This window comes from Microtus pennsylvanicus, chromosome 8 (genome assembly GCF_037038515.1).
Source record: "Microtus pennsylvanicus isolate mMicPen1 chromosome 8, mMicPen1.hap1, whole genome shotgun sequence".
In the NCBI taxonomy this organism is placed as follows: Eukaryota; Metazoa; Chordata; class Mammalia; order Rodentia; family Cricetidae; genus Microtus; species Microtus pennsylvanicus.
The window spans coordinates 18574979-18587401 of NC_134586.1; the positions used below are offsets into that span (position 1 = coordinate 18574979).

Genomic DNA, 12423 nt, shown 5'->3' on the forward strand with positions numbered 1-12423 from the left:
TTCATTTTTTTTCATGTTTTCCACAATTGTAACTTTTATTTTTCTATAGTTCCAGATGCACATGGGCCACAGTTCAGAAAAATTAAGAGCAGGGAAGCATTTTGAAGTTTCTGTAGTGGACAACAGATGTTGTCCTGAAACATTCGATATCATTGATTTTCCCCTGGACTCAAGGTGGTCAAGTTCCATAAAGAGGATTAATTTGCGGAAATATGAAGCTAAAACTCTTGCCTCAGTTACCTCTGTCTCCCTTCTCCTTACAGGGCCACACTGAGATTACAGATGTTGTCTTGCTGTCATTATCCAAATATCCATACCACTTCCACAAAAAAAAAATCTTGACCTGTCCAGCAGGTCCAGTTATTCAGGGTCTGAAGAGGTTCTACCTGAATGAATCATGAGCAAGAGAAAAGAAGGAGACAAAGCAAGATTTAGTTGTCAAGGTCTCCGTTTATTAGGGTAATGGTTGTGGCTTATATAGCCCTTGAATGAGGAACTTGGCTTGGGGTAGGGGGTAGGGGTAAGAAGGAACTTTGCTGAGGTAGCAAAGGTCACCAGTTAGCACACCCAGTGTTCTCTGTTCAAGCGGAAACATTCCTTTTGTGATTCCATCAACAAACAGTTCTCAAGATAGTTGGAATGTGGGGCAGGTTCCATTAACAAACAGTTCTCAAGACAGTTGGGATGTGGGCTCTCTGCAAACATCCTTAGGACAATGGTCCCTGCTATCATCTTTAGGACAATGGTCCCTGACAAAATCCAATGGGTCAGTAAAGAGACCAGAAATGAACGCCTCTGGAGACAGTTTCAGGAAACAGCCTTTGCTTTATTGTAGCTGAACAACAACTTATAGACTGGAAGCCTATGGGCTGTGATTTATTAAATCATTACTTTGGATTGCATCGTGAGTGATCATATCACTTAGGCCCTTATATGGGAGAAACACATAAATGAGACAACAGTGCAGACTCTTCAACAAGTCAGTTACAGGCTACTAGTGTTCCGACTTCTGAAAATACCCAGGAGCGTGGTGTGCCATGCTTCTTATTTAGAAGTGCAATGTTCCAGGTAGGCTGACCCTTCAGTCAAGACTGTATGTTCTCCTACAGCCTCCCCCCCTTCATAAGATTTTGCATTCCTGAGAGCAGAGCATCTAGAACAAAGAGCTGAATATGTCAACTAATACGTAACAAGAAAAGAGATAATAACATAAGTAAATAAGTTAGAAGCATTATGAAAACAAAGAGTGTCTCTGGGAATGGGAACTATGTCATCTCAAATTTTAGAATCTTCTCTTATAGGATCTCTATCAGGAAATAGGTAGGAAACATTAACAAATAACTAAGTACAAGGTCCTCTGACCTTCACTTAACAAGGGAAGTTTAGATACCAATGTCCAATAAATAGGTAGGTAAGAAAGCAAACTGTAGACAAGCAATACTTATCTGAGTTTATTTTGACCTGAGATGATGTTGGTAGATCTAAATTGACCTCTTGCAGCTTATAAGAACCTTTCTTAAGAGGCAAAAATGACAGATATTTCAGGTTATTATTATTTGGAATTAGGTAGAAAGGCAAATTATTTTTTTTGATGTGGCATCAACCTAAGGAAGTGAGGCCTGTGACTTGACTTTTACCTAATGATAAAAACGGAAAAGGCTCAAGATATGCTCAGTGTCTCAATTTACATTTGGTGTCCTGTTGTTCAAGATGTAGGGCTCTCAGCTCCAGCACAATGTCTGCCTGTATACCTACGTACCCCACCATGATGATAATGAACTAAACTCTGAAACAGTAAGCCACCACCTCAATTAAATGGTTTCCTTTATAGGAGTTGTCAGAGTCATGGTATATCTTCACAGCAGTAGAAACCCTTATTAAGATAATCAATACAATGACAGTTTCCAAGATCAATACAGTTGTAGTTGCCAGGATACAGTGAAGTTTGCAAATTATACAGGTTACTCAAGATTAATGTCAAATACCAATTGTCCTGTAAAGCCTCCATATTTTCTTGACTAGTAAGGGAACAAACAGAGAAACACAAAGCTGCCTGAACACTTCACTGCCTGAGGGAGCACATTGGTCTCTTTGGAATTAGAAGGCACATTGTGTTCCAGTGGCCAAGTACTCAGACTTGAAAAATCTATCACACATCCCTCTCAAGTCAGCTGGACCAAGCCAGCTCCATGATTCCCCCCATTTTGTTTACCATTGGTAAACAATTAGGTGTCAGGAAAGGGAAAATATTAATTGAATACTTCATGCTGATTGGGGGGCATCAAAGTTCTTGGGAAAAACTTGACCTTGACTATTAGGTATAGTCAGGATTCATAGCCAGGGGCTTATAATCCTGTAATAACAGCTGATTAAAAATCTGGTTAGAAATCTTTTGAATTTGCTATTGAAGAATCTCAACAAGAAGTTTATAAGTCAAGGTGAAATTAGGATTAAAAAAAAAAGAAGATAAGGGAGGTTAGGAAAGGCAGTGTCCAAATTTCATATTGGATTGTCAACCATTCATTTACCAGAAGCATTAGTCTTGTTCTTATATTTTTGGAGATCTGTCTGGAGTTGTTGGATCTTATCATAGGATCCACAAGGTTACTCAATATATGGTGTACCCTGTTATCTGGGTATCCTGTCTCTTTAAGAGACAAGCCCTGCTCTCCCACCCCACCTTCTGCCAGGGCAAGTAGATCTTCTACTTCCTCCAGCTTGTATGCTTTCTCTCTCTCTCTCTCTCTCTCTCTCTCTCTCTCTCTCTCTCTCTCTCTCTCTCTCTCCTTGTCCCTCTTCTGAAGAGATGGCTGCTGTCTTTCTCTCTCTGTCTATCTCTCTTCCTCCTATCTGTTTCTCTCTCCCCTGCCTCTCTCTCTCTGTCTCTGTCTCTCTCTGTCTCTCTCTCTCTCTCTCTCTCTCTCTCTCTCTCTCTCTCTTTCTCTCTCTCTCCTTGTCCCTCTTCTGAAGAGATGGCTGCTGTCTTTCTCTCTCTGTCTATCTCTCTTCCTCCTATCTATTTCTCTCTCCCCCTGCCTCTCTCTGTCTCTCTCTGTCTGTCTCTGTCTCTCTGTCTCTCTGTCTCTCTCTCTCTCTCTCTCTCTCTCTCTCTCTCTCTCTCTCTCTCTCTTTCTCTCTCTCTCTCCTTGTCCCTCTTCTGAAGAGATGGCTGCTGTCTTTCTCTCTCTGTCTATCTCTCTTCCTCTTATCTGTTTCTCTCTCCCCTGCCCCCCCCCTCTCTCTCTCCTTGTCCCTCTTCTGAAGAGATGGCTGCTGTCTTTCTCTCTCTGTCTATCTCTCTTCCTCCTATCTGTTTCTCTCTCCCCTGCCTCTCTCTGTCTCTCTCTTTCTCTATTTTTCTCTCTCTCTCCTTGTCCCTCTTCTGAAGAGATGGCTGCTGTCTTTCTCTCTCTGTCTATCTCTCTTCCTCCTATCTGTTTCTCTCTCCCCTGCCTCTCTCTGTCTCTCTCTCTGTCTCTGTCTCTCTCTCTCTCTCTCTCTCTTTCTCTCTCTCTCCTTGTCCCTCTTCTGAAGAGATGGCTGCTGTCTTTCTCTCTCTGTCTATCTCTCTTCCTCCTATCTATTTCTCTCTCCCCCTGCCTCTCTCTGTCTCTCTCTGTCTCTGTCTCTCTCTCTCTCTCTCTCTCTCTCTCTTTCTCTCTCTCTCTCCTTGTCCCTCTTCTGAAGAGATGGCTGCTGTCTTTCTCTCTCTGTCTATCTCTCTTCCTCCTATCTGTTTCTCTCTCCCCTGCCCCCCCCCTCTCTCTCTCCTTGTCCCTCTTCTGAAGAGATGGCTGCTGTCTTTCTCTCTCTGTCTATCTCTCTTCCTCCTATCTGTTTCTCTCTCCCCCTGCCTCTCTCTGTCTCTCTCTGTCTCTCTCTGTCTCTGTCTCTGTCTCTCTCTCTCTCTCTCTCTTTCTCTCTCTCTCTCCTTGTCCCTCTTCTGAAGAGATGGCTGCTGTCTTTCTCTCTCTGTCTATCTCTTCCTCCTATCTGTTTCTCTCTCCCCTGCCCCCCCCCTCTCTCTCCTTGTCCCTCTTCTGAAGAGATGGCTGCTGTCTTTCTCTCTCTGTCTATCTCTCTTCCTCCTATCTGTTTCTCTCTCCCCTGCCTCTCTCTGTCTCTCTCTTTCTCTATTTCTCTCTCTCTCTCCTTGTCCCTCTTCTGAAGAGATGGCTGCTGTCTTTCTCTCTCTGTCTATCTCTCTTCCTCCTATCTGTTTCTCTCTCCCCTGCCTCTCTCTCTCTCCCCCCTTCCCTTTTCCTTCCATAACTCACTAAATAAAGTCTATGCTCAAACTCTATCTGCATGACATATCTGTCTGTCACCTACAATGGTCTCCCACCAGCCGGGAACCCTCCTAGGCCTTGGGTGGTAAGACCCGCTACTCCTTGTGGCCAGCCCCTCAGGTAATCATACCAATGCTTTTAAGAACCATAACACACAGTATCTGGCACCAAAAAGTGAGAAAAGAAATTCTAAAAGCCCCTGGGATTAAATGGCCTTGCAGCCACTTCCACCACTGCCTGCCTCTTTTCATTATTAAAGTGCAAGGGTAAGTGAACATTGGAGAACTCATGTTCATGATCCAATATTCTCATAAGGAAGACGGTCTGCACCAAAACGTCATATCATAAAATTATATAAAAATTAAATAAAATAAATTACATAAACATAAAAATTTCATAAAAAATAAATACAAGTACATTAATTATACTGACGCTTGAGTCATGAGTGCCAGCACCCATTTTAGAAGCGTCAATGCTGTTCTAATCCCCTGTATGTGCCATTTTCCAAGATGATTTTCAGTTGTGATGCCAACAAATATTCAGTTTCTTTTGATAACAGTGTTGGAAGATAGCAGATAGAGCAGTAACTGTTGATACAGGTTACAAAACATCTCCTAAAAAAAACTAGAAAGAAGCAGAAGGAATTTGGCATTGGAGGATACAGTTGTTGGGCTTGCTACAGATCCATCTCTTCTCTGCATAGATCCTGGCGCTGCTGATCTTGTTGTTTTTCAGGTAGGCATGTTTTTCTGCTCCTCGAATGGGAACCCTGAAAATAAACCATAAACAGTAAATCTGTGGAGTCCAGAACTGCATTTGCTCCTCAGTAAAATCTTGTCAGACTCTAGTGCTTGTTTGTAGTATGAATCAAAAAAAAAAAAAAAAAAAAAGCAGAGTCCATGAAAATCATTAGCACTAGTTTTGTAACTATGGTCTTTTACATTCACGGGGCTTGACTTCAACACAGAACTTTGACATTCATCCATGTTCAGCCCTTTAATATATGCACAAAGCATTTGACTGGTGCTTGCTACTCTGTTCAGATGAACTACAGCCATGGGTGGCCTCACTGAGGTGATTTTCAATTCTGTTTTGAAGCATTTCACATATGGGGAAAGCCACTTCTTGGTAAACTGCTGAGTGGACTTTAATGATGGACAAGCCTAGGTCTGCTATCTACCATTCCATTATAAAGGCTCCATTCAAAACAGCTTTGCTCACCTACAAGTACTGTTTTAGGTGCACTCTGATTACAAGACTTTAGAGAAGGTTTCCAATGCCCTTGGAGTCTCTGCTTCTGTGAATGGGTGCAGTCACCCACACAGTGGACTGCTGGGTCTCAGGTTTGCTTTTCTACAGTGACTTCCTGAAATTTCAGATTCCTCATTGCCCGTCTGAGGTTCTGTCTACATTCTACACAGGGCATTTATCAACAACAACAACAACAACAACAAAACTTTAAATTGATGAAGAAGCAGACAATAGTAAACCCAGATGCCATCAGCATGCTAAGAATTTTGAGGAAAATCACACTAAAGGTTTGAAAATGATGGCCAATATACCTCCAAAGCAGTACAGCTGGATTCAAATGACACATCCATTCCTCTCTAATAGACACAACTCACACACTTAAAAAATGATCACAGTAGAAGGGAAAGTGGTTTGAAAACATACGAGCTGTTATATTCAGTGTCGTCCATCCACCTCCAAGGGTGCTCTGGTGACTCTCTGTGCAGGCCGATCCAGTAATCAAAGATCCCTGTGTATCTCCTCAGGAAATTCTGTCATAAAACACAGAAAGCAAATATATGTGTCTCTCTATTTCAAATGACCCTCGAGTGTTTCCAACCCACAGCTTCCTCTTTAGAAGATAAGAGGGTGTACCTGAGGGACACAGACTTTGGAGCCACAGACATCAGTTCTCAGTGGATCCAGTTGACAGACATAATTCTTAAGTACCTCATTTGAATTAAATTGCCAAGTTTTATGACATCTCTCTGTGGTTTGGATAGTTCCTGGTTAAGCCTCCCTTTGCAGTTATTAACAATTATAGCCCTTAGGAGGCATTTGCTCGCTTGGAGAAAAATGCTCAACACCAGTAGATATCTCAGTAAAACGGCATATCCAAACTTCCAGATTGACTGTGAGCACTACCTGAGAAAGTGTTGCTTGAATGTCTCTGGACTCCAAACAGAAGTTTTGCCATTAGCAAATGGACAAACTCATGTGTTCCCCATGTCTCCATCTGCAAGTTGTGGGATCTTTCCTTATGCTTCATCTTTCACCAGTATATCTCAAGGCAATACATATTCAACAGAAAAAACAAACCATTTCCTGATCCTTTCTTACCAGCTCCTCCATGTTGTCAAATCGAGCTAACTGGGCATTTTGTTCCAGGCAGAATTTCTGGCTTAATATCCAAGTACTTGAGTCTTCAGAAAAATAAAAACATTTATTCTGAACACCAATCCAGTTTTTTGGGCAAGCAGCAAATGTTTTTTTGATTGAGGCCTGTTGTTGGTTTCTTCCTAAAATTTGCACAATAAAATGAACAATTACAAATTATAAGAAAAATTACAAGAAAATTACAAGAATTGGCATACCCTACTCAGTTTAGGTATGAGGTGTGAATTTGACTATAATTAACCTAACTGATCTGTAGGAGTCATCTCCTTAGGATGATGGTCGTTTTATCTAAAGGCATCCCAACCCAGGCCTATGCCACAAACTCTCTCAGGTGTTCACTGACAATAGGGCGCCCAGGAAGTGAATTTATGTAATATAATCCTTTTCTGTGCTTTTGATTGTTCACTACAATAGGGGTCATTACACCAACAAGCACTCTGTATGGACACCTATTTTGACAGTCAGCCTGATAATTGAGATAACAGTGAGGACTATTGGGAAGGTAATATATACAGTGTGGACCTGTTGTACTACGGAATTGCTCATATGTAGGAATACATGCTGGCTCATTACAGGTCACAGCCTGCCATAGCCTAGCAGCTTTCTCTCTAAGATTAGCAATATGGAACTTCCTCCCTCCCCAACCAAGCTTCCTGCTCTCTGTATAACCATATATGAAGGATGTCCCTAGGCCTGGAGGACTAATCTTATCTAAAAGCTGTTTCTAAACCAGATGCCTGTCTTTAAAACCAGATGCTTGATTTATCTTTAGCTTGACACTTGATACAGAGCCCTGCTAAGAAGACTTATGCTAGGATCTCTGCTAAAGTACCCTACTGCTACATACCAGGTCTCGTGATAGGACCACACCATGGTTTGTCATTAGGCTCCTCAATCCTATCTATTCCTTATATTCTGGAATGAAGTTGAGCTGATTCAAATAAGTTTGTTTCATAGAAGCCCCTCTTCATCTGTGCTTATGTATGGTATATAAAACTTTCTGTCACCTCTTCTTTATTTTTCCCCTCTCAACTTGGTGGCCAACTAGCCAAAAGGGAAAGAGGACCACCCCCAACCCAGATGGCAACACTACAAGACTTTTATTATACTATTCTGAACAGTGTAGTTCTAAATTCTACAAATTGATCACCTCAAAAACCTTTCATTGAATACTTTTAAAAATACAGTTGAATATAGTAACTAACACGATGGGTAATGGGGGGTGCTGTGTTATCCTGGCCATATTCCTTTTCTCTGTCCTTGTATTTCCTTTAGCTTCCTCCTATGGGTATGTCTCCCCTTGTTCTCTACCTTGAGTAGTTTCCCAAGGTAGACATATATCTCCTGCATCTCTCTAGAGGTTACTATATGTCATTTTCCCAGAGATGCTAAGCCTGGTCTCCTGTGCATATTATAGCCCATGCTCTTCCTTCTCTGCATCTGTTGGCTAGACCCTAAGTTTCTAGAGAACAGGAATTTCTAGTGTGCTTTCACACAGTGCCTGACTCACACTGCTCAGTAATGTAATGTAATTGTAATGTAAGTGTAACTGACATTGTGGATGTGGACAGATGCTGCAAAGTCCGGAGAATGTCACTTACCTAAAACTGACAAAGCAACAGAAAGTACAATTATAGCTACAGTGAGGATGATGATCACTGCATAGGAGCAATAAATCTTAGCAGAACACATGGGAGAGATGATTCTGAGGTATTTTCTTTTGAACCTTTTACCTAAAAAATATAAATATAAGAATGTCAATCTCAAGAACCTTTTAGGGAAAAAGATAAATTTACTCAGAATAACCTGTTGATTTGGCTTGTACTCCTCCTTTGCAAACACCCTTCTCAGAAAGTCCTGGTCTGGAAATGATGTCTATGGCTCACAGAGAAGTAGAAGAAAGGGAAAGAGAAGTGTTTTCATGGAGTCTTCCAGTTTTTGCACTATGAACCAATAAAGGGGTATGAAACAGAAATAGTGAAAATCAGGAAAAAAAGAAATAATGGCAAAAAACCAACTGCGGAGTTAGTTCCTTAAGAATAGACTGATTAAGATTGAGGGAAACACCATGGGGGTTGGAGATCATAGGGATCAGCAAGATGCTGGAGATATAGGTAGCTGAGAGGTTAAAAAGAGTTGTTAATCTTCTAGAGGACTCAAGTTTGGCTCCCAGCTTCCACATGGTACAGCTCATGACTGTCTTTATAACTCCTGCTCCAGTGATTAAGGCAGATAAGTTAGTACACTTCTGCAGTTTAAGTGCTAGATAGGCAGAAGTTGGCAGGGGTGCAAGACCAGCCTTGGATACAATAGAGATTTGAGCCCAACGTGGCCTATAAGGATCAATTTCAAAGAACTTAGTAAGTAAACATTTAGTAAGCATACACAACACATAAATATAATAGACAGCATTGACTTAATTAATGGGTGAAATATGGGACCATTTCAACAAGTTTACAAAAATCATGCAAAAAATTAATATTACTCCAAAATAACAAAACTCTGAATAGGTTAGGAATTGAATGAACTCTTCCCAACACATTTATGGATATGGGGCATTTCAAAGAATCAATCAAGGTCTGTCAGTCTTCTTAACTTTAATTTTTATTTTTTGCATATAGTTAATTTGCCTCCATATATGTCTGTGTTGCAGAATATATGTACACTGTGAAAATGTGTCTCTGCCAAGGCCCTTTCTGATTGGCTTAATAAAGGCTGAATGGACAACTGCTATGTAGGAGGGATAAGTGGGATGACTACCAGATTGTAGGATCCATGGGAACAGCTTCTGGATAAACAAATGTCAGGTCACAGGAAAGAAGTCACTGGGAAGAATCTGCAATGTGCCTCAGAGGAATTTGAGTGGAGCTATAGGTCTATATTTCACTGTGATGGAGACGTGAGCATATGTCTGACATGAGTATATATCTCCAAGTCAGGAGAGAACTGAATCTTAAACTAACAAGAAAGACAATGCTTAGGATTAGAGGATTGTAAGCATTTTATACTGTCCTTTGGATTTTGACTACATACAAAACTCCCAAACTTCATTTCTATTTTTTCTTTCTACTAAGATGATACTCAAATTGTCCTTTAATCTCCCCAATAATGACCCCTTTGTTTCACTGGTCTCTGTTAAGTTGGGGGCATAGCCCCAGTCTTTGGTCTAGGAGTTGCTTTGCTCTGGACTCCAAATCCCAGCATGCAAATCCCAGTCCCATGGGGTATTTAAGGAGCCTCCTAGAGAAGGAACACTTGGTTTTGGGGTCTGCATTGCTCCTTGCTGACCTGTCTCCCTGTCATGCACTCAGCAACCCAAGAGCCCGTCATCCTTAATAAAACAATGGGGATTTTGATTTGGTTTGATTTGGCCTATTTGGATATCTTGCGCAGGTGGAGCTGCTCTTATTCTTATCAGGCTCCTGAAAGTTAGTCATCTTTAAGTCATCCCTCATGTTTTCTTCTCTTTTCTTCTATTTATCATTTTAAAACTAGTCACATACTTTTGGGAATTGCAAGCCTTTATAAAAATAAATAAAAATATGCTAAATTCTCATGTACTCACTACCCAGCTCCAACGCTGGTCTGCATGTGAGAAATCAATTTTCATCAATTTTCTATTCCTCTTGTCACCCCATCCCTAGATTTCTAAACACCTTCAAGATTGAAATGTCTATACTTACCGATGCATTCTGAGTTTAGCGTTGTGCTTAAGACCTCTGAATAGACAGTCCACAATATTAGGAATATTAGAAATGAGCCTCCAATAAACAAAGAAATGAAGCACTGCTCATCTGATCTTTAGCTTTTTTTTTTTTAAAGTGCCAGGTGATCCCAGCACTCAGGAGGCAGAGGTAGGCTGGCAGATCTCTGAGTCTGAGAGCTGCCTGGTCTACAAGAGTGAGATCAGTATAGCTAGGGCTACACAGGCAAACCCTGTCTAGAAAAACAAAAACAAAAACAAACAAACAAAAACCCTGCCTCATTTACAGAACCAACTATGGTTTCTAATGAGAGACAAATTACAAGTTACAGAATGCCTCCAATTACACAATATCTGCCCTTTGGACAGGAGCTCCACATTAGAAACAGCAAAGGGAGAAGAAGTTATCGGCCAGCTTGAAAAATACTATGAGACTGTCTCAAAGAATTAGTCAATCAGCAGCAGGCAGAAGTAGCAGCAACAACATCAATAAATAATAATGGTGATGATGATGATGATAATGTTTCAGTTAGGAGAATACTTGGTTTAAGTGATAAGCATTAATATATTGTCATGAATTTGGCATTTTGGTAAATATCAATCTAGTTTTCTCAAAATCCAGTATCTTTTCCTAATGAAAACAATTAAGGTGGAGGGACTGGGAAGAAGGAAAAAGGAAGATAAAACAGTGAAATATAATGATGCATAGACATGTTCAAAATGCAAGAAACACAATTTTACTTCCTTCCTGAAGACTAAAGTAGTTGTTTTTTCTATAAGTTACTAGGAGCTCAAAATACAGAGGATTTGGTTCTGGATGGGGTCAACCTGTACCCCAGGCCTCCTGCTTCCTCCTTACATCCTTTTCCATCTCAGTGGATCTGCAAAGCAAAAGCCCCAGCTTTTCCCAGGCACCTCCTGTCATTGTGCACTGCAGAGCTGTTATTGTTTGAATTTGCCTTTGCTGTTGGTCTTGTAGAGCAAGCCTGTTCCACAGGGACTTGGTGTGATTCACCGTTGTGTCATTTACCAGATCCCTTCGAAAAGCATAAACTAGCACACAAAAAAAGAAAAAGGGAAAAAAAGAAAGAAAAAAAAAAAGCTTTTGTATTGCAGTTCACTCTTCCTTTATCTTGCGTGAGAACTATTTAAATATTATATGCTGCAATAGAATAGCAATATAAAAATATAAAAACCTATTAGCTAACTAAACTCCTGTCTGCATTCTTTGGTTCTGCAGAAACCCACTGTGACAGGCCCACAAGTGTGAGTTTCAGCTCCTCTGCCCTCTGCTTCTATCCCCTTCCCTGGCAAGCACCTCTCTGCTCTTGTAGTTCATTCCAATTCGAATATGTATTAAATACATACCCAGCTTGCCTCTCTTCAGACTGTCTGTGGTATTGAGCATGCCCACAAAGGACTCTGCAGATCCTGCAGCTCTCATCTCAAAGCCGACAAGTTGAGTTTCAGTGACAACAAAAAAGAAACCTTAAACACTGAGAAGATGAAACACTGCTTTTGCTTCAGGGGCGGTTCTCTGCAGGCTACTTGTGTTTTATATCAGCAAACTCCTCCTCCCCTATTGCCAACCCTTTCTAATTTGAATAAAAAAAGCCAGTGAACCTCTGGAGGATGAATCCCAGGCTGCAACTCTGAGTTTTGAGGACATCACTGAAGAAAGGGGCACCAGAGCCAGGTCTCAGGATTCTGTGTGCTAAGGATCCAGAGACTGTCTAGGAGACAAGAGTGTCAGAATGGAGAGAGCTGGAGGCACATTGTCCACAGTCAGTGAACACATTTCTCTCCTCTCTGGGAATAAGAGATTGTTTATTCTGAAGACAATTATGACTGATTCAGGCTCTCTCATAACAACAGGTTCCAATATGAAAATGTTTGGTTAGTAGTATGGGGACAGAAAAACACATCCCATGGCCATCATCACTAGTCCAAGAAATGCCTCTAGATCAGTGGTTCTCAACTTTCTTGATGCTATGCACTTTTAAGACAGCTCGTTATGCTGTGGTG

At 41.0% G+C, this 12423-nt stretch overlaps 1 protein-coding gene across 2 annotated transcripts; it reads right to left on the bottom strand.

Annotated features, from left to right (window-relative positions):
- Positions 1 to 453: 453 nt before the first annotated feature.
- On the bottom strand, positions 454 to 11905 carry LOC142855959 (C-type lectin domain family 2 member D11-like). Of its 2 annotated transcripts, XM_075982643.1 has the most exons (6): positions 11767 to 11905; positions 8297 to 8428; positions 6639 to 6817; positions 5964 to 6070; positions 4952 to 5058; positions 454 to 795 (listed from the first exon to the last, which is right to left on the bottom strand). In XM_075982643.1, coding segments are annotated over exons 1-6 (603 nt in total). In that variant the 5' UTR covers positions 11843 to 11905; the 3' UTR covers positions 454 to 793. The 2 variants fall into 2 exon arrangements, with proteins under 2 accessions (XP_075838758.1, XP_075838757.1); XM_075982642.1 differs by lacking the exon at positions 454 to 795 and having other exon boundaries at positions 4627 to 5058; positions 11767 to 11904.
- Positions 11906 to 12423: the final 518 nt, after the last annotated feature.